The 21193-nt window shown below is 55.0% G+C and overlaps 1 protein-coding gene across 1 annotated transcript; it reads left to right on the top strand.

Moving 5' to 3' along the window:
* Positions 1–603: 603 nt before the first annotated feature.
* Positions 604–13005, top strand: ADAMTS15 (ADAM metallopeptidase with thrombospondin type 1 motif 15). Its single transcript, XM_074848824.1, has 8 exons — positions 604–1576; positions 5931–6063; positions 6666–6833; positions 7472–7755; positions 8070–8247; positions 8367–8548; positions 9256–9431; positions 9878–13005. The coding sequence occupies exons 1-8, from the start codon at positions 653–655 to the stop codon at positions 10656–10658; spliced, it is 2826 nt and encodes a 941-aa protein (XP_074704925.1). The 5' UTR covers positions 604–652; the 3' UTR covers positions 10659–13005.
* The last annotated feature ends 8188 nt before the right edge of the window (positions 13006–21193 follow it).

Genomic DNA, 21193 nt, shown 5'->3' with positions numbered 1-21193 from the left:
CCCCCGAGGAAGTCAGAAATAACCCCCCAGCTGCCAAAAAGCAGGTCCCCCCTCTTTGCTGAACTCTCCCAAGTAACAGCGCGGAGCAAAGGACCTTTCACCTTCACTTCACACCCCACACCCCCCCCCCTACTCCGAGCTTCACCCCTCCCCTTCGCTTCGGGCAGGACCCGGCACGGGCAGGAGGGAGCGCGGCAGCCGGGAGCAGCCCTGGGGGGGGCTGCAGGGTCCCCCCTCCCCGCTGCAAGAATACAAGTGAAGCGGGGGTGTCCCCCCCATCCCACCCCATCCCGCCCGGCAGCCTCCGGGCGGAGCGCGGTTCTCCCGGCCCCGCTCCGCTCCGCCGCTCCCGGCCCCCCGCACCGGAGTGGCTGCGGCGGGGCCAAGCCGCGCCCCGTTCCCCCCCTTCATCCCCCCCCCTCCGCCCCCGGTTCTGCCGTATATAAACCCGATGCGCCCCACAAGGCAGGTAGCGGCGGGGCAGGCGGCTCGCACGGCCGCTCCGCTCCCCTCCAGCCTCCGCCGAGTTTGGGAAGAGGAGGAGGAGGAGGAGGAGGGAGGAAGGGGGGGGCCGGGTCCTGCTTTCTCCCCCCCCCCCCCCCCCCCCGCCTCCCCCAAACCCCGATGCCGCCGGCGTGACCCCCCCGGGACGATGCTGCCGCTGCTGCCGCTGCTGCTGCTGGGCGCCCCGGGGCTGAGCCTGCCCTCGGGGGGGCCCCCGGCGGACACCGAGGTGGTCACCCCCCTCCGCCTGGACCCCGACATCAACGGGCGGTCTTACTTCAGGCGGGGGCCCGCCGAACCCCCCCGGGGAGGGCAAGCGGTGGTTTTCCAGCTCTCGGCTTTCGGGGAGGATTTCTACCTCCACCTCTCCCCCGACGCCCACTTCATCGCGCCCGCCTTCGCCGCCCACTACCTGGGGGTCGCGCCCGGCGCTGCCCGCCCCCTCCCCGGCCTCCGCCACTGCTTTTATTCGGGGGATGTCAACGCCGACCGGGAGTCTTTCGCCGCCCTCAGCCTTTGCGGGGGGCTCCGGGGGGCTTTCGGCTACCGTGGAGCCGAATATCTCATCAGCCCGCTGGCGGGGGGGGCGGCCGGGGGAGCCCACCGCCTGCAGCGCCGCAGCCCCGGCCGCCCCGTCGGGGCCGGAGCATCCCGCTGCGCCGTGGGCTCCGGGCTCACCCCCGGGGTGCTGCAGGCGCTGGACAAGTACCGGGGGCGTGGAGGTGGGGGGAAAGGGGGTCGGGCCAAGCGTTTTGCCTCGGTCCCCCGTTACGTGGAGACCTTGGTGGTGGCCGACGAGTCGATGGTGAAGTTCCACGGGGATGACCTCCAGCACTACCTGCTGACCCTGATGGCCACGGCCGCCCGCCTCTACAAGCACCCCAGCATCCGTAACCCCATCCAGATCTCTGTGGTCAAGTTCCTCCTCATCGGGCAGGACGACAAGGGGCCCAAGGTCACCGGCAACGCCGCCCTCACCCTCCGCAACTTCTGCGCCTGGCAGAAGAAGTGGAACAAGGTCAGCGACAAGCACCCCGAGTACTGGGACACCGCCATCCTCTTCACCAAGCAGGTGGGTGCCGGGGGGATGACCTGGAGGGGCTGTCCCCCATTTCAAGGAGCCCTGCACTGCGCTAAGGCCTCCTGCCACCTGTGCCCCACCTCTGGTGCACGCTGGAGGAGGTTGTGCTTGTGGCTGATCCCCCTTTCCCGAGGGACCCTCCACGCTCAGATGCCGGGGCGGGGGGAGCGGAGGTGTGGAGCGAGCCCTCTTGAGCCAGCCCTTGCTCTCCTCGGGGCGGGTTTTGGCCAGCAGCCTGGAGAAAGCCCTGCCGGGGGGTGAGTGAGGCCAGGAGGTGTGTAAAGGGCAGGTTGTCCCCACGGGCAGAAACCCGCCGCTCCATCCCCTGCCTCCTGGCAGCAGTGGCCACCACCCTGAAACGCCGGGTCCGAGCCCAGAAGAGGAGGAGCGTGGCCTCGCTTCCCCCTCCCGGGCTGGGAAGAGCTTGCCGTGCCACCTGCCAAGAAAAAAAAACACCTCTCTCCACTTCCTCTGACTCATGCGCGGGGTCCTCCTGAGAACCTGGACCTCTCCTCCATGCTGGCTGCTCTGTGTGGACCCAGTTCAGGGCTGGAAGAAAAGCACTGGAGATGCAGCCAGCGCTGGCAGCAATTTTTGGGGTGGGGGGAGAGGCGAGAGTCCCCCCCACCGCTGCCGTGGGCTGGCTGCATCCCTGCAGTGGGAGAGGGGCTTTGCCGAGCTGCTTTTTCTCACCTTTGGCAAGGGCTCCGCGTGGGGTGGGGGGTGATTGCTGGGCCGAGATGAGCTCTCCATCCCGCACCTCGATAAACTGGGTGACACTGAAGCGGTGACACCGCTCCCAGAGCCTCCCCCCAAACGCTTCTCCTCTTCCCTGTGGTCCCATCTCAGCGTTGATGTCGGTGTGGTGCCTGGCTGGGGTGTTACAGCCCTGCACCCCCAGATTGCTGATGGGAGGGGAGAAGGATGAGCCCAGTTGGAAGGGGATGGTCACGTCTTACCCTGGCAACAGCAGGCTTTGCCAGCAAGAGCAACTTGCGTTCTCTCCTTCCCCCATCCCTGCGCAGACGTTCTGGGATTAAGGACAGGTCAGGAACTCCCCTCAACAGCAGGGACACCATTCCCAAAACATCTTTCCAGGTCAGGCACTCGTGGGTGGGAAGGATAAAGCATCCAGTTCCCTTCAGCTGCCCCCAACCTGGGGTCAGCGCAGGCTGACGATGGCCCGGAGCAGGAACGATGCTGTGCAGGACGTGTGAGACCTCATCCCACCCATCCTCCTTGTCCCCTCCCCAGCCCCGGGCAGGGGGCCGTGTCCTCCGGCCGGCTGTAAATCCTGCCGGAGCACAGGCAGGGCTGAACCCCAACCTGCTGGAGCAGGTCCTGCCTGCTACGGCTGCGGAGAGGGGGACGCCTGGTGACACCCCTGCGGGGATGAGCCAGCTCCATCTCTGGTGGAAACCCAGTGAGGTCACTGGAGCCGCACGTGGGATGGATTCGGTCCCAGCGATTTGAAAGCTGCGGATCACGGTCGGGCTGCATTTTTTGCACATTGCTAAACCACCCATTCCTGAAATCCCAAGGCAAGCTTCGGTGCAAAGGCACAGCATCGAGGAGACATCTGCCTTCCTTGAGTGCATCCATCTGTGGTCCCCCGACACCCCGAAGCTTATCTCCCTGCCAAAAAGCTGTTACATAAGCCCCCGACTTAATTTTCATCTCCAGCCCGGTTGATAGGCAGTTTCCAGTTATGTCAACGAGTTGCTGATGAATGGGGCTGTCCTCTCCCGCTCGGCTTTGCTCCCTCCCGACGTCGGTCGTGCCAGACTGCGGATTTGCCTTTGGGGAGCTGGGTCCTGCTCAGCCGGTGGGTGCAGATCTTCACCTTCCTACCTGAGCCGGTGCTTGTTGGAGCCTTCAGCTACGCTCCTGCCTCTTGGAAACAGCATCACACGCCACGGCAATGGGCTCGGCCGTGCTTCCCGCCCATCCCGAACCTTCCCACCAGCAAAGGTTTGCTGAACATCTTTGGCCTGCTGTAAAACTGAAGGGACGTTGCACCAAGGAACATCTGGCTGGAGCCTAGCATGCAGCAGAGGCTGCGGGGGAATTTGGAAACCCATAAAATTTCGGGGTTGCTTTGGACAGATGTGGGAAGCCTCCGTGGTAGGGAGAGCGCTTACAACCCGGTCTCTGAGTAGGTGAATGAACGCGCTAGTGATAAGGATCCCCCTCCAACTGAGCTGCAGAACATCTCAAGAAGTTCGCAAGGGGATGAAGAAAAACCTTGGGAGTGCCCACAGATGAAGGTCAGGCTGGCAGGAGAGCCCTGATGGGGCATCCAGCGGGTTGCTTGCAGCCCCTTGGGGCACTGGGCACCCCCCCTGTATTTGGGCTGTCAGAGAGGGAGATCGGTGACGTGCAAATGCAGAGCTGGCCCTTCGCCTGCCACTTTCCCACCTTAAACCTCTTTTATTTCTCTCTCCTCCCCTCTGAAGCTCCACCCTTGCATTGCATCCCCTCCTGAGCAGGCTGGACCCCCGGCAAGGCTGGAGGAGGTGTTTGGGGTTAGAGCCCAGAGATGCTGCCCAGCCTTTCAAAGTGGGCTGCCCCTCGGAGGCTGGGGGGGGGGGTGTTAGGGAAAACCCCATGAAGAGCTGCTCATCCATGTTCCCTGCAGCCATCAGGCGAGGTTCAGAGCGAGAAGTGGGTCAGTGTGTCAGTGCAGGTGTTGGGCTGGGAGCCAAAAGCTCGCCGCGCCAGCGAGGAAACGGCAACTCTTCAAAGAGCAGCGAGTGGGGAGCCGCCAGCGGCTGCCTCTTCCCCGTGAGGTTGTGTCATCCCACCCCTGCGCCCCACCTTCACCCCCCCAAACCCCCAGCGCTGGAGAGCACGGGCAGGGGGGCTTGGGCAAGCTGGACTAGCTCAGCATGGTGATGGCACTGGCTCTTGGTGGCATTTTGGGACAGGGGACCCTGTGCTGGGGCTTGCCAGCCCCATTTAGTCACCGCGTGCTCGCCGGTGGTGGCGCTGCCACCGGGGATGCTTGTCCTTGCCAGCATCGATGTGCGGTGGGATCAGGGGTGCAGCGGGGTCCCAGTCGACAAGGAAAACTGTTGCAGAGCAGAGAGCTGAACCTGGCTGCACGATGGGGTTTTCCACCGGCCGCGATAGACCCAAGCCTTTCTCCGCCTCGCCTCTCCACAGATCACGGTCTTGTCTGTGCCTCCAGACTTCGTAGCCACAGGTCTCCTGTTAAAGCCATCTCAGCCCTGGCCAGGGCTCTCTGGAGTCGTCGGGACTGTTATTTACCCACGGCTGAACCTGCGTGCGCGGGAATGCCTTCAGCTTGGAAACCTCGCTGGAAATGTTGGCAGAGCCGCTCATGCGAGATTTCGAGCAACCCAGGCGCTTTGGCTGGGCGAGCGCTGAGCATGAATCACGTTTATTTATAGCATGGGAGCGCCCGGCGAGTCCCTTGCGTTTTCTTTTCATGTGGAAAGCAGCTCCCTGCCCCCCACGTGGCCTCCCCTGCAGCTCCCAGCCCGGCTGGGACAGCACCGAGGGATGGGGACGATGCTCCAGCCCTCCCAAGGCACCGACAGACCCCAGCAGAGGAAGGGGGCATCCGAGGACAAAGCTATTGCTGAGCTGCCTCAGCGGTGCCTCTTCAAACAGGGACTTTTTATTTGCACGAGCACCTTTGGATCCTGAAGAAGGGTAGATCCACCTACAACGGGACCTTTCCTGTCCTCTGTCCCAGCTGCATCTATGTGGGGTCCAGCAGTGCTTGTGCTGGGGGTGGAGAGCTGGGCTGGTTCCTCCTTCAATCCATTGGGCTTGGCTGCTCCTCGAGGGATGGCTGCAAAGTGCCTTGGAGAGACAAGAGCACATCCCCCAGCCTCAGGCACCTCTGGACCTGGCCCAGAGGCTTCTTGTTCCTAGGAAGAGGTTGAGAAATGAGGTTGAGAAACGGGTCAGCTGTGAGCCCAAGGCCAGGTGTCTTCTCATCCACCCACCTGGGTCTGATCCTTGAGTTTCTGCTGGACAAGGGAGCCAGGCTGACTCCTCCGTGCCGAAACTGGCTCCACCCTGTCCGGAGGAGCCGTTCGGGTGGGAAAAGCTGTCGCTGAAGGCACAGGAGAATGCTACACACAAAAAGCATCCTCAGTGCCAGGGTTAAATGCAAACACATAATCACAGCCTGGCCTGGGTCAGGGTGAGGTTTCCTTTCCTCACCAGGCTGTGGCTGGTGTGGTCCCCATCCCTTTGGGCTGCCCCCCACCTGCCATCAGCTCCCCATGGGGTACCAGGGATGGGGTGGGGATGGGGGACCGGGATGCCTGCGCTGGCCTCGAGACTGACCCTTTGCCTCCATGCCTGGCAGGACCTGTGCGGTGCCACCACCTGCGACACGCTGGGGATGGCGGACGTGGGCACCATGTGCGACCCCAAGCGCAGCTGCTCCGTCATCGAGGACGACGGGCTGCCCTCGGCTTTCACCACCGCCCATGAGCTGGGTAAGGCTCCCCGCTCTCCTCTTCCTCTTGGGAGGAATGCCAGGAGCTGGCGAGGTTCAAAATAATTTCAGCCTCCGGAAGATCAGACAATAACCGGTATCTGGTGATGGGGAAATTCCACCTTGGGGCATGAGGCAAAAGGCTTTGCTGTTGTGGTTGCTACCTCGGTTTCCAGGATTCGGGAGTGCTGAAATAACAGGCGGAGGGCACACCTACCTCCGGAGACACTTGCAGGAGGAGGAAGAGGGAGGGGGGTGAGCGCTGAAGTCTCCTTCTCTTTGCAATTTCCCTCGTCCTTCCTTTCCCGTGTGCATTCCATGTGCACGAAGCAGCCGGGACAGAGTCTGGGAAGCTCGCTGGCTCAGCGATGCTGCCAGTGGGGTGGCTCGCCTGTCTCATTCCTGCGAGCTCCTGCATACAAGCATCGTCCTTCCCCAGGTGTCTCCTGGGCTGTCCACACCCACTGCAATCCTTGCAAGGGTCTTCCCCACTCCGTGCCTCAGTTTCCCCCATTTCAAGAAGCTGCGGGGGGCTCGACTCTGTGTGCCAAGCAGGGTTATTCATGCTGCCCCCTCTTATCCCCCCCCCCCCCCCCCCCCCAGGCCACGTCTTCAACATGCCCCATGACAACGTGAAGGCCTGTGAGGAGGTCTTCGGCCGGCTGAAGACCAACCACATGATGTCCCCCACCCTCATCCAGATCGACCGTGCCAACCCCTGGTCAGCCTGCAGTGCTGCCATCATCACCGACTTCCTCGACAGCGGCCATGGTGAGCCCTCCCGTGCCCCTCGCCCTCTTACCTGTGTCCCCACCCCATAGGAGCAGGATCCATCCCTGGGGCTGGTTGCTGGGAGAGGCTGATGGGCTGTAGAGCAACTCTTCTCCCCCTTCTGCCAACAAAGTAAGGAGGAAATGAGGAGTTTGGTGCTGTCCCCGGAGGTGATGGCTGCCTCTAGTAGAGCACGGCTCTACCCAGCATCACCAAGCACCAGGGCAGGGTCAGACTGGCTCTTAGGAAGGATTTCTTTGCAGAAGGGGGTGTTGGGCATTGGAATGGGCTGCCCAGGGCAGGGGGGGAGTCCCCATCCTTGGAGGGGTTGAAGAGTCGGGTTGACCCAGCGCTGAGGGATCTGGTGGAGTTGGGAACGGTCAGGGTGAGGTTCATGGTTGGACTGGATGATCTTCAAGGTCTTTTCCAGCCTTGAAAATTCTGAGATTCTGTGATGAGGTCACTCAGGTCTGGGGTGCAGCTGAGCTCAAGGGTATCTGGCCCCACTGGTGGCCTATGCCTGGGGTAGCTTTGGCCAAATTATCGGCAGCCATCCTCACCTCCCCGCAGCGATGCTCTCCCTCCCCACACTGCTCCATCCAATCCCCCGAGGACCCAGTAGATCCCCACTCTCGCAGGAGACTGTTTGCTGGACCAGCCTGCCAAACCCATCCCGCTGCCCGAAGACTTGCCGGGGACGAGCTACAGCCTGAACCAGCAGTGCGAGCTGGCCTTTGGTGTGGGCTCCAAGCCCTGCCCGTACATGCAGTATTGCGCCAAGCTCTGGTGCACAGGCAAGGCGCGTGGGCAGATCGTCTGCCAGACCCGTCACTTCCCCTGGGCTGACGGCACCGGCTGCGGCGAGGGGAGATTCTGCCTGAAGGGTGCCTGCTTTGAGAGGCACAACATCAGTAAGTACAGGGTGAGTACCTGCGCCGTGAGTCCCAAAAACATCCCACGGCATCATCCTGAGTTTTTGCTGGCTGAGCAATCCCCTGCCTCCTGGTGTTGGGGATCCGGCGGGGGGGACGCTGATGTGAAAAGAGATGGAGGTCCCTTGGGTATCGCGTATTTCTCAAGGAGGGGTGCTGCTGCTCTGCTCCATCCAGCAAGTCTGGGAGCAGTCAGCAGATTTTTTTGCTTGCAAATGGATGGTTCTGAGACTGGAGAGCCCCGGCTCGGGATGGAGCTGGTGACAAAGGGGATGCAGCACCTCATCCCCCTGCATCCCCGCAGGTGGATGGCGGCTGGGCGAAGTGGGCGCCCTATGGGCAGTGCTCACGGACATGTGGCGGCGGGGTGCAGCTGGCCAAGCGGGAGTGCACCGACCCAGTGCCTGCCAACGGGGGCTCCTACTGTGAGGGCATCCGTGTCAAGTACCGCTCCTGCAACCTGGAGCCCTGCTCTGCAGCAGGTAAGGGGCTGGAGCTCAGCTCACTTGTGTTTCTGGGCATGACCTATAACAAAACCATAAAACTGGAGCTGGAGGTCTGGGCTGGTCCCCAATCCCATGCACATCTCTGTTTTTTCCAGTGCCAGGGAAAAGCTTCCGCGAGGAGCAGTGTGAGGCTTTCAACGGCTACAGCCACAGCACTAACCGCCTCACTGCCTCCGTCTCCTGGGTCCCCAAATACTCCGGTGTCTCGCCCCGGGATAAATGCAAGCTCATCTGCCGGGCTAACGGCACCGGCTACTTCTACGTGCTGGCACCCAAGGTTGGTGAGAGACCCCCAGGGTCAGCATCTGGGTTGGAGGATGACTCCAGTGTGCCTGGAAATTAAAGATTTTTCCTTTTCTGGTGGGCAGATGGTATTAGATGAGGTTGTAGAGGAGAGGAATTTACCAGGCTGGTATGGAACAGCCTGTACGTGTCCGCTTATTTATTTCAGGGCTGGAGTTGGTCCATGGAGGGCGAGAACTGTCAATGTTAGGTTAATGGTTGGACTAGATGATCTTCAAGGTCTTTTCCAGCCTTGATGATTCTGTAATTCTGTGTGATTCTGTCTTCTGGGTTTGTAAAGGTGCCTCTGGGACATGCCCATAGTCCTGAAATAAAGGATAATAAAGGATAAGGGATGTATGTGTCTGACGGGGCAGGTGGCCAGACGCGGGACCAAGTGGGGTGGTGTTAGCTGTGTCCCCAGTGCAGCCTGTTCCCTTTGCGCTGATGCAACAGAAAGGGCAGAAAATTATGTAGATGGAGAAGAAAAGGGATATAGCCCCATATAGCTCTTCTCAGAGACCCTAAAAAGCCTGACTGAAAAGCAGAGCATGAGCAAAGGGTGACATGGCGCCAGATAGCATCTCTTCAGGACTCATCTGCTGGATTTGGGTAGCCCCGGGTTGGATGGCCACAGCTGGCGGGGAGGTGTGGGGTGGCAGAGGGAAATGCAGTGGCCTTGTTTTGCTCGCCCTCGTGCAGGTTGTGGATGGCACCCCTTGCTCCCCAGACTCCACCTCAGTCTGCGTCCAGGGTAAATGCATCAAAGCGGGCTGCGACGGGAAGCTGGGCTCCAAGAAGAAGTTTGACAAATGTAGCGTGTGCGGAGGAGACAACAAGAGCTGCAAGAAGGTCTCGGGCTTGTTCACCAAACCCATGTAAGTGTTACATGAGCTTCCCCCTCTCCCAGCTCTGCTTTATGGGGTGGATGTAGGAAGGTGGTGGAGGTGGTAACGGGGGCTAAGTCCAACCCGAGCAAACTCTCCTGGTGCTACTGTACATTGCTGCGTGGAGACCTGGGCTAGCGCTGAAGGAGAACCAGGACACATTTAATGTGCTATCGGCTTCTGCTGGTGGAGTTATCTCTGGTACATCTGTACTGTAGAGCCAGAGGAGCTGAAGCATCTTCCCGTATCTGGGTCACCTCATCCTAGATGAAACTCAGTGTAGGGAGGAGATTCAGAATGATCTTCACGGGAAGGACAAGATAACTGTAGTGGTGGGAAGATTTCAGGGCTGTAGCTGCAGAGCTTTGGGCTGAGGGCATGTCGTAGCGGGATGTCCCCCTGCCTGATGGCCTGCCCTGCCTGCTCTTCTCTTCCAGGCATGGCTACAACTTCGTGGTGGTCATCCCCGCGGGTGCCTCCAACATCGACATCAGACAACGGGGCTACAAAGGGCTGATCAGTGACGACAACTACCTGGCGCTGAAGAACGGGCAGGGCAAGTACCTGCTGAACGGCCACTTCATCGTCTCGGCCGTGGAGAGGGACCTGATGGTGAAGGGCAGCGTCCTGCGGTACAGCGGCACTGGCACCGCCGTCGAGAGCCTCCAAGCCTTCAAGCCCATCCAGGAACCCCTGACTTTGGAAGTGCTCTCTGTGGGGAAGATGACCCCTCCTCGGGTACGCTATTCCTTCTACCTCCCCAAAGAGAGCAAGGAGGACAAGTCCTCCTACAAGAAGGAGGGCAAGACCCCCCCAGACCTCAACAACAGCGTCCTCAGCCTGTCCAACCGCTTGGACGGTGGGAGACCGAGCTACAAACGTCCCTCCTACAAGTGGGCGGCGGGCGGCTGGGAGGCTTGCTCCGTCACCTGCGGTGATGGGTTGCAGAAGCGCTCGGTGGCTTGTCGCGATTCCTACGGCCAACCGGCCGCCGACTGCGACGCGGCACAGCGACCAGCTGATGTCCGGCTGTGTGGGGAGCCCTGCCCGGCGTGGGAAGCTGGACCTTGGTCTCCCTGCTCCAAGAGCTGCGGTCGGGGTTTCAAGAGACGGGCGTTGAAGTGCTCGGTCCCAACTGGGCGTCTGCTGCCCCGGGAGAGTTGCAATTTTCGGAGGAAGCCACAGGAGCTGGATTTTTGCACCTTGAGGCCGTGCTGAGCGGGTCAAGGGGTGTCTGTGAGGAAGGCCATGGTGTTCCTCTGGCTGGATGCGGTCAAGCAGCAGCCAGGGGTTGGGAGAGGGGGAGATGTCCATAGCACATAGCAAACAGGGGGGGAAAAAAAAAAAAGAAAAAATGGGAAAAAAAAGGGACCTGGGTGTGGGGACAGAGCACGCACACCCCACATACCCAGGAGAGAGGGCTTTTACCGACCAGGTCGCTCGGAGACAGAGCGGGAACGAACGTCTACCTCGAAGCCGCCGAACGACACGGAAACCCACCGGCAGAGGCTGGGAGTTGGGGTGGGGACAGATGGAAACGAGGAGGGTGGCTGCCCAGGATGGATCTGAGTACAGGCAGGGAGATCCCCCTAAATTGCACAGTTGAAGCCTCCCTCGTTTTCCCAGGGCCAAGCCTACCTCCCCCCTCCCTGGACTCCCCCAACACTCGTGCTAAATGGGACCAAAAGGATTTACCAATGCAACGACGGCAAATTATACTGTCCAACCACCGGTGTGACGAGGTGCTGGGACTCATGCATCCAGGGCTTGCTGGTGATGATTTGGAAACCCGGGTGGTCCGGAGAGCCCCAGCAGCATCCCCGGGTCAGGTTGGAAGGTGGTGGCTTTATTTTCGTTTTCTCCTCATGTTTATGACCTGACCAGTGTAGATTTTTATGGTGCTTAACTCTGTATTTTTTTAACCTCCTTCCTCCCCTGTGATGGATGTAAACCTTGCATAGTGGGGACGGCATTATTCCCAGTGGGCTCTCTCACCTGGCTGAGGTTTTCCTATGGTGCTTTGGGATGGGGCTGTGTGAGCACCCAGCACGTAGCTGGATGCTCCTTTACCCCCCGGTCCAGGGCAGGTTGTAAACTGCCCGCCTGAAGTTTTTCAGGGCTAAAAGGGATCACTACAGAGCTGAGATCTGAGCTGTCATTCCAAAAAAAATCAACTGTACTGTAGTACCACGATGCGGTGCCACACGGGGTCGGATGCAGCCCCGCGAGTCACTGGTACTTGACTCTGCTCTGGAAATGGTGCTTGCTGTTTAATGGGACCAGTATGCAGTGCCCAGATGTCCCACCACCCTCTGCCCTCCAACCTTTGGGCCCGGTTGGGTTATTTTTCCTCTGTGTTAAGCCTCTCTGAGCTATCCTGAGCTGAACTCTAGCAGACCTGGGGTGACTTCCCCAGCATCGCTTTTGTGCCACGAGAGCGGAAGATAAATTTGGGTTTTGGGCTTTCTTGGGGGAAAGGGGCCCAGCGGGGTTCAGGCGTGTGGGGAAAAAGGGGGTGTTGAACCTCAGCTACAATCAGTTTCCCCCTCCAGGGTTTTGTGCAAGGGTTTATTCTGTACCTCTGATGGTTATGTAGCATCATGCCCATTGTGGTTGGAGGCTGTCTTACCTCACACACCGCCCTCTTCCCAACGACCATTTAACGCATCATTTAGGTCTCTTGCTCAGATCAAATCATCAGGGACCATTTCACTTTTTGCTTTTCCACTGATGAAGGTGCCTCTTAATTAATTAGCTGGGACTGGGAGCAAGCCAGCGTCTCTGGGTTGAGCCATGCCATTACTGGGATCAGCAGAAAGGGACTATAGGGAGGACACACAGATTATGGGTAGGCAGAAGATGCTGTCTCAGCAGGTAGGGGCTTGGAGCCTACCTTGCTTGCTCGGTCCCGTGCAGGTCTGGTGTGGAAAGTCCTTGTGCCCTTTGATCTGCTCTGAAAGGGCTTCAGTGGGCAAGGTGAGAAAGATCACAAGAAACAGGATCCTGGTAGCACAAGGGTTTTCTTGCTGGACCTTTCTACCAGCTGAGCAAACTCCTCGTGACAATGTTTGCAGACCCATCCTCCCCTGGATTTATGTAATGCCTTTTTGAACACAACAATATTTTGGGTCTCCACACTGCTCGATAGAGCCAGGAGCAGATGTTGTGGTTGCTCTGCACGGCAGGGGATGGGATTTAATGTTCTAGGAAATCCCTTCCATGTCTCCATTCCCATGAACAGATCATCCATTTTTGGAGGGTTTTCCTGCATAGCCAAGCCTGCCGTGCTTTCATCTGGGGACAGAGTTCTGAGGAGCTGCCCTTTGGTGTCTTGCCATCCAACAGATGGTTTCCAAGCCACTGAGAAATCCTCACCCTTGTTCATGGGGAGGGGAAGGATGGGGCGGGAGGGATTTCTTGTGTGTGGTTCTTTTGCCGAGTGTGCAGCAAAAGGACGGAGATGCCGATCGTACTGGCTGCTTTGTGTATACCATGTATACTAAACATCGATCTCTGCTGTTTGTGCGTCAATAGCAAACCTGAAATAAAACCGTATTTAAAGTTACGCCTGGTTCCTCGGGGTATGCGATTGTGCCCGTGTCATTTAGTTGGTTGCTGCAGAGTATTTCTTGTCTTACTGCAATCCTGGCCTCGTTGAAGCCTCAACTCATTAATTGAAGGAAAAAAAAAAAAACAACAAACCTTGGAAGCCTAAGAGGTTTATTCTGACTTGCTTCTGCTACAAGATTTGTTATTGGCAAAAAAAACCCCAACCCATGAAGGAGCCCAGTGGTGGATTAGTCCCTGCAAGCCCCAGGGCTCGCTTGCACCGGGACGTTAAATGCATGAGGCTGATTTGCTTTAGCCTGAAATCCGGATGCTCTTTTGTCAGGATAACAGCACTATAGAGTTAAACGGATTAATATAAACTGGAAGAGCACTCTCATATCCTGGAACAACCGTGTCTGCACATACCATTGTCCCGGACCATCCCTTCCCAACGTGCTATTCCAGAGTCATCCTCTCCATATGCGGACAAAGCCTCAGCCACATCACCTTCAGATGGTCCAGGAAAAGCGAGGTTAGCTTCACAGCTGAGCTGACCCAGCGCAGCTGCGGGGCTGCTGGGTGCCCGGAAAACAGCGCCTGTTCCTCCTGCCAATTCCCAGCACGCCCTCCCTGAGTCAGAGCCCTCTTCCCCTGTAACACCGGGGCCAACGGTGAGATAAACCCCTTCCTTTTAAGGGGACACGTCAGCTCAGGGATGCCTGATGTCACCCCCACCAGCTCTCACCAGGGACAGATTGCCTGGTATTTTATTTCTGCCAGCAAATGCAATTTTTTCCCCCGCTATGTTGTAATGATTTGGCAAATTTCATGTGTTTTATTGGAGGGCAAGTTCACTTTCCTTTTCATTACCATAAAGAAACAAACACAACAAACTCGACCAAGCATCTTCCCCCTTGCTGGCTCCTACAGGGAAATAAAGGATTTATTAGGAACAGAGAGGGAGATTTTCCACCTGGTGCAATACCCTGTGCCATAACTTTCCCCTCGAGTATCTGTTCAGGAGCAGAAACCTAAGTTAAAACCAATGCCTTGCTCTCCCAGCACCAGGCGACGGCCACACTTTTAACCAGGTGCTCTTAAAAATCACTGAGAGACACTAAAAACCACACAACCCCCAAGTATTTACCTGGTAAGGAAGGAAGAAACTGAGTGCTGATGCCAGAAACACCCTCTGGTGTTTAGCCAAGCCGTGGTCTCTTTGCACAGGGCTCTTTGCCACAGGAAAACCGGTGGTGACTTAATGGGGCTGAGCCAAACCTGACCCCTGGCACCAGGCGGGTGACACAGGTGATGTCCCATATCAAGCCCGAAGCCGCAGGAATAGGCTCCTGGTGAAGGAGAAATGATGTGGAGCATCATATGCTGTGTCCAAGGCAAAGGAGTAACTTTTCCCAGCCTCATGAGATGCTGCCACCGATGGCTGTCGGGCTTTCTGATTTTCTGACACTGCAAGATTTTGTGTTTTGCTTCCCTTCACTGTGAATTTGTCTTCTTTGGATTCCCTGATATCTAATAAAAGGCTGAGCTGTCTGCTTTTCCTTTCAGGGGACACTGATGCATCTTCCCCTGCATCCTCCAGCTCCGCTAAATGTGAAGGAAACCTGTAGCTTTGAAACCTCAGCTTTGCTGTGGTTCAAATGGGGTTAAAAACAGCCAGGTGGTGGACAGGTTGGCAGACTGATGGGCATAAGACTCTTCTCCTTAGGTCAAGGAGTCATACCCAGGAGTCCCCATCAAGCTCCCAGCAAATGTCTCACCAGCAAAGGGCAAATCTACAGGCTCCCAGGAGTTATTTACACCCTGGGAGAGGCACAGGGAGTATTTCAGAAATGCCCTTCTGGTAGCATTTCATTTTCTTGTTCCCTGGCTCTGGCACATGGAGAGTGCTGTGGGGTTTTGTGTAAAAGAAGGAAAACCTACAAAAAGAAACCCTACTAAAAAAATCCTTTCCAAAAAAAAAAAAAAAAAAAAGACCGACTCAAGTCCTCTGCTACAACAAATGTGTTCAGTTCTCCCAGTTGTTTAGTTGTTTTAGCCTCCCATCCACTTTCTTCACCCTTTTCTTGTGCATGTCCCCAGGCATCTACTTCTGGCCACCTTTGGAGAAAGGTGCTGGATTAGACAGACCTCTGCTCCAATCCAATACACCTTTTCTTATGTTTTAAGCAGTAAAAATAGCATGAAAACTGAATCTACCCCTGTGGCATAGTAGCACAAGGCATGGCTGGTGTTCATGATGGGACATTGAGATCTCCAGCCTCTTAAACTCTTGCGGCAGCATGTATAACAAGTGCTAAACTCCCCAGATGATTTAATACACAAGGGGATTGGTTGAGAACGAAGGTCCTGTGCTGCTCCAGCCAAACCACTGCGTGCTTCACTCCAAACCCATCCCTGGCTGAGCCCAAGGACTGAAGATGGCTTGGGCAGTGCATACCAAAAGCCTTTATGAAACTAAAACTCGATCCTGCATCTGGGACCTCCTGCAAATCTGCTTGTTTTCATTTGTCCTAAGCTGAAACCCAAGAAGCTTGAAAAAAAATTTAAAAAAAAGGGGGTTACCTGAAGTGTAATGTCAGGGAGAGAAATGATCGAGGGTGAGGGCAGCGCTCCTGCCTCATCTGTCTTTCTGCTGCAGGGTGCTTCAACATGTCTGCGGGTCCAATCCCTGAGGGTGAGATGTTGCCTTGTTATTAGTATTTCTATTATGATGATTATTATTACTATTATTATTATTATTATTATGGTTTGCCAGGAAACAAAAGCAAAACCAGACGTAGGTTGAACAAATGGACCTAATTGATAACACATGTCCTGCAGAAAAACCTCTCTGGGGGGGGGAATAAACTGGGAAGGGCAACACAGCGCTCGGCTGTGCCCTGCGCCGCACAGGGACAACAGGGATGTTCACCTGGACTCAGGGATGTGAAATGAAATGCTGATGTGGAGCAGAGATGAGAGACTCCAGCCCCTCTCCCTGCTTTTCTCCATCGCCTCTCCTGGTGCCGACGGCTGCGATAACTGCCCTGAAGCCGATCGCAGAGGACAGACTGTGCTGGCTACGGCCGGTCCTCCCTGAATCTGGCAGGCAAAAACCTGCTGTCCAAGCAGAAAAGGCCTTTTTCCCACTCCGGCGGCTCTGAGGATGTGTCATTGATGCTAAGCCCGGGTCAGGCACTCGCAGAAAGCCCAGGCAGCATTTCTGCAGCTGAGCGATGGAGACGAGCTCCAGCACCGCTGCGGGACCAGCTGGGAAGGGATGCCAACCCCCCGGTGATGCCAACCTTCGCTGGTTACTTGCAGTAGACTAAACATCCCCCCGTTGTCCTCCCCAGCCAGCAAACTGACACGTTCCCACAAGCATTTCTGCTGGTTTGGGGTTAATATTTTTTTTTCTAATTATACAACGTGGTCAGTGCCAAACTTGTCCGGCCAGCTCTAATCTGGCAAGCAGGGCTCATGGATTTATGACAAGCAAACCCCCACCTGACTGGTGGCAGGAGCATGATTTTATCTTTTTGGTGGTCTCCGTCACATACTTTCACTCCTATAAATGCATAATCCTCGAAGAAGTGATGGCAGAAGGAAAGACACAGCGTTTGTCGGCCGAGCACCGCGTCAGCATCTCCGAGGGAATGAGCTGAGTAAATCAGGCAGCTGTTAAAGATTATAATCCTTAACTAGGTAAAGCCCTTGGAAATTGCAGCCATGGGGTGAGCGGTGAGAACTTTCCAGCCAACTCCTGGGGAAGGTGCTGCGTTTGGGTTTAGCCTAATTAATATCAAGTTCAGCCAAGCAAGCCTGGGAGGCGGATGGTCTCCCAAATGGTTATTAATGTGGCTTGATTATTTATTTTTTAAAGCATTTCTTCGCCCCCTCCCCCTTGTAAATGAATTTAGCGCTGGTGAGAGGTGTTGGATTGACAGCTCAGGAAATATAAGCCCTCAAGGAAAAATGTTTTGGAGTCGTGGAAGGAACAACAGTGTACGTAATCCGGGCGTAAGGGTAATTATTTGCAGTTACAGCTGCTTTTTGCTCTAAAATCAAAAGTAGAGACTGCAGGGATTTGACAGACCGTCTGAGACACTTTCAGGTGGCTGAAGCATCGGGCACGGCCAGAGCTGGCTAAGCAATACACTCTGTCCCTGAGCCACCGAGGCACTCAGGGCCACGTTTCGGTGCTTAATTGCTATTCGTGCTTAAATACTGCACATTTTTCTTAGCCCTTAAGCATGTTCTTAATTTTGAGCAGGCACTTCAGCACCTCCCTGCTCGGTACCGCCTGTAAGCAAAGCAACTTCACACACATGCTGGAAGTTTACACTGAGGCTGAATCAAAGCCTTTGGTGTGTACAGAGCTGAGAAAATATCCTAAATATATCTTTCCCCACGTCACAGAACATGATTTTTTTTTTTTTTTTTTTTTCTGATATACTACTTTGGCCTTTTCTGCAACTCTATATTGTTCAGAATATTTTCAAAGTGCAGCGCACAGGCTCTGGAGAGCAGAAACACATGTTCCCCAAATTATGGTCACTATAGGGACCACATCATCATGACAGAGATAATTAAGGGCTCTCTGTGTTCTCGATGACATATGTTGCCCAGAAGGACCCCATATACTATAGAAACACAGGCATGAGAGGTAGGGGAAGGCCATCTGGACAAGGGATGGAGGGGAAGGTGCAGGGAGATGATGAGTAAAGAGTAGACTGAGTCTACTTAAGCCTGGTCTATCTGGACATCTTAAAAAATCCCAGGGAGTTTGGGGAAAAAACCCAATATCCCCATGCTAGTTGTTAAGTGAAATTAGAGAGACTAAAGGCCACGGCTTCATCCATCTTTAGATGCCTCCAGGACTTAGGGGGAGGTGAGATCTGGGTTTAGGGGTCTTGCTCGGGGTCACACAGGATGGCTGCGGCAAGGTATGGCCTTGATCATGGTTTTCCCAAGTTGCCCATTAACCCCCTGGCTTCAGCACTTACTGTGGAGGTGAGGATATATTATGTGCAAAAACAAACACGGAGGAAAACGAGAACTGAAAGACAGGGAGAACCTGGGCTGTGTTTTTTTTTCTCCCAAAGGCAGGAGAAAAAGGAGTGAGTGGAGAGAAAAGGAAACAAGGAGAAAGAAGAAAAACAAGGGAACCCTCAAGAGGGAGATGCTAATGCAAAGCAGCTGTTATCCCACCTGAATCCTGGGTTTTTTTGGCTTCTCCACATCCCTGGAGCATCGCAGAGCAGCCAGAGACCTTCCGTGAGTGGTGCCTGCTGTGCTACACCATCCCCAGAGGGGCAGGTAAAACGTGGCTGCCAAAAGGTGATGGGGAGGAAAGGAAAATCACTTTTATGTGTTCACAGTGTGGTTGTATAAAACTGTTTGAAATGTGTGTCTTTTTGAAAAGGAAATCTTTGGCTCAATCCCCTTTAAACTTCTTTGTTTCTGCTTTTGAGGAGGAGAAAGGGAAGTGAAAAAAGACAACAGGTATCTTCCTTCCAGTCCTTAGCATCATCGCCTCAACAGCAAGGATCTGATGTCTTGAAGAAAATGTGAAGCACATAATTTTAAAGCATTTAAGCTGCTCTTTATTTAAAGAAAAGTCCATCTCCAGTATAAATGATTTGGTATAATTCCTTCCCTCCTTCCTTCCTTCCTTCCTTCCTTCCTTCCTTCCTTCCTTCCTTCCTTCCTTCCTTCCTTCCTTCCTTCCTCCCTCCCTCCCTCCCTCCCTCCCTCCCTCCCTCCAACCCTCCAACCCTCCCTCCCACCCCCAATGCAGATGCAAATAGAAAAGCTTTAGGGATTTTATTTCTAATGCAGCTGAAGGGTTGCTGGAAGCCCTCAGCCGAGGCAGTTTTCTGGTTGCAGCTGACATTTCCTATTGGGACCCGAAAAAGAAAAGTCTGCTGTAATTAGCGCGTCGCGTGTGTGCGTGGGGGAGTCAATGTTTTTCTTTCCTTTTAGCAAAGAAAAACAGAATAAAAGGCACAAAATTAGCTCTGTCACAAAGCCAATGAGTTGGTACAAAGTGATGGGCATCCAAATGATTTCTTCTGAGCCGCCCCAGGGGATGGTGCAGGGGCTCTCTGGCCCCTGGGGTGATGCTGAGCATCCCACGCAGCCAGGCGCTCAGCCCCGGCACGTGCCACGCAAGAGCCCCTCGCCTCCACGCCCAGGCCTGGAAATTATTCACCAAATCCGTCTGGGATTCCCTCCTAAAAATGCCATCGGGGGGTTGGGTTTTTTTTTAGGAGGGGTGAGTTTATGTGGGAAAAAAATAACCCTGTCCTTCGCTTTGCCCTGGGTACCAGACTACATGGCTTTTCTCTCCTCTCTGCTAGGGATTCCTCTTGCATTTTATTTCTGCATAGTTTCTGCTGGTGGGCAGCCAAAAGCACCAGGGAACCTGTTTCTGATTCATCCTCTTTCCCCTCCCCGCTGCTGGGAGCCCCCAGCTCCTTCGTGATGCGGAGACATGGCTCCGGCAAGGGTTAACTTCCACCGCCTTTTCACATTTTTCCTTTTTAATATTGCCTCTGAAGAAACAAACAGAGGCGAATCCCACCCTCTCCCCAGAGACTCTTTCTTGGCTTGTTCCAGAGAACATGCAAATAATAATTATTTGTCCTATATTTGCTTTTTCGGTGCCTCATTTCAGCAGCCTTGGGGATTGAGTAAACGAAACGACAAAACGAACAAGGAAAGCAATAAACCCAAATAAATAAATAACTGATAAAACTGGAGTGGGAAGGAGATAAAAAGACCCAACAACATTCCCCTTGTGGCGCGGAGCGTAGGGGCTGAAAATGTCGATAAACCAAACAACACGGTGGGACAGACAGACGGGGGCTCCGGGGCTCCGCTGAGGGACGCCAGCAGCGTGCTGCTGGCTGGGAGAGATGCAAGCACAGACATCTAGAAAAAGGCCCTAAATCCTCCTTATTCTGGGTAGCGAGTCCAAGTCCCTGGGGGATAAATCCTTCATGGAGCAGCAGCGAGATATTTCAGTGCCTAAATTTGCTTGCATTAAGGTGAAACTCCTTTGGGCTGCGACTTTCTGGTTCTTGCTTCCCACGTGCTGCTATTTCCACTCCTCCATGCTTTTATGCACCTTTTAGTCTTCCCTGGATGGCTTTTTCATCCCTTAAATTGGTTTGCCTATATATATATACCTTCTCTCCTCCCACGGCTGTAGGGTGTTGTGCCAAATGACCTCTGAAGCTAGAAGCAATCTTGAGCTCTTACTCAAATCTGGGCTGCAGAGGTTCAATCCACGCTCAAGCCCTGGCTCTCCCTGCGGGACGGACTCCAAACCCACTGGAGCTGTGGTAGGGCTCAGGTTTGGACCACGAGCCAAGGGCGAGGAAGAGTTATAAAAGGCATTTTGCACTAGACAAATGGGTATTTGCAATAAATCACATTTCTTTGCTGGATCAGAGTCTAGCTGGCTGCAGGGGATACATAAAACTCCTCTCCCGACCCATTCAGTCCTTCAGTCTGTTGCTTTACCTCTTGTCCTGGGATCAACTTCAATTTCTGTGGGTGCCTCCTACAAAAAATATAGATCCTGCTGTACAAAACAAATAACGCTTTATTTTTCCCAAATGGAAAAAAATATCAAGTTGGTGGGTGCACCCCAAGCTGCTCTGAAACTCCTGCAGTCCTAATGCATCGTATCTTCTGCAGGTTCTGGTTGGGTCTGCGGTGTCCTCGCTGGGGACACTGTTGCCTACATTATAGATACAAAGAGCCAATTTTGTGCTTCTCTGAGTAGAAATATTTGGGCTTTGCCCAAAATTTTGTGAAAAACAATGCAAAGAATGTGGTGAAATGAGGAAACAGGAGGAGCCGCATTGTCGCAGGTGTGGAGATCCTCCTTTCTCCACTTTCTGTTAGATTTTCCCTGCTAAAGCAACACTGGCAGCTGCTCATAGCCCACATCTGGTCACCCCTGTCATGGGTTTGGGCCACCTGAGTTCACGTCTGGATGCAGCCAGTATTTCCAAGGCATTTTCACATCTGACTGAAGAGAGATCCTATATTTTTCTTTCCCGGCGCAGTGGATTTCCCCTAATCTCTCATCTCCGAACTCCTTGGAGCCGATAATGAAAAGCTTCCTGCTGCTTTGGGACCGCTGCTTTTCTAGATTAAGAAATGCTCCTCAAGGAAGCCGACAACCATAA

Source organism: Strix aluco, chromosome 23, assembly GCF_031877795.1.
Source record: "Strix aluco isolate bStrAlu1 chromosome 23, bStrAlu1.hap1, whole genome shotgun sequence".
Taxonomy (NCBI): Eukaryota; Metazoa; Chordata; class Aves; order Strigiformes; family Strigidae; genus Strix; species Strix aluco.
The sequence above is the reverse complement of the archived record's forward strand: the minus strand, read 5'-3'. Positions and strand labels throughout refer to the sequence as shown.

Bases quoted from the DNA above. Each gene is read 5' to 3' on its own strand.
- ADAMTS15 (XM_074848824.1), top strand. From the start codon at position 653: ATGCTGCCGCTGCTGCCGCTGCTGCTGCTGGGCGCCCCGGGGCTGAGC. The intron at 8,549-9,255 runs GTTGGTGAGAGA...GCCCTCGTGCAG, and splicing joins TCTACGTGCTGGCACCCAAG to GTTGTGGATGGCACCCCTTG. The intron at 9,432-9,877 runs GTAAGTGTTACA...CTTCTCTTCCAG, and splicing joins GGCTTGTTCACCAAACCCAT to GCATGGCTACAACTTCGTGG.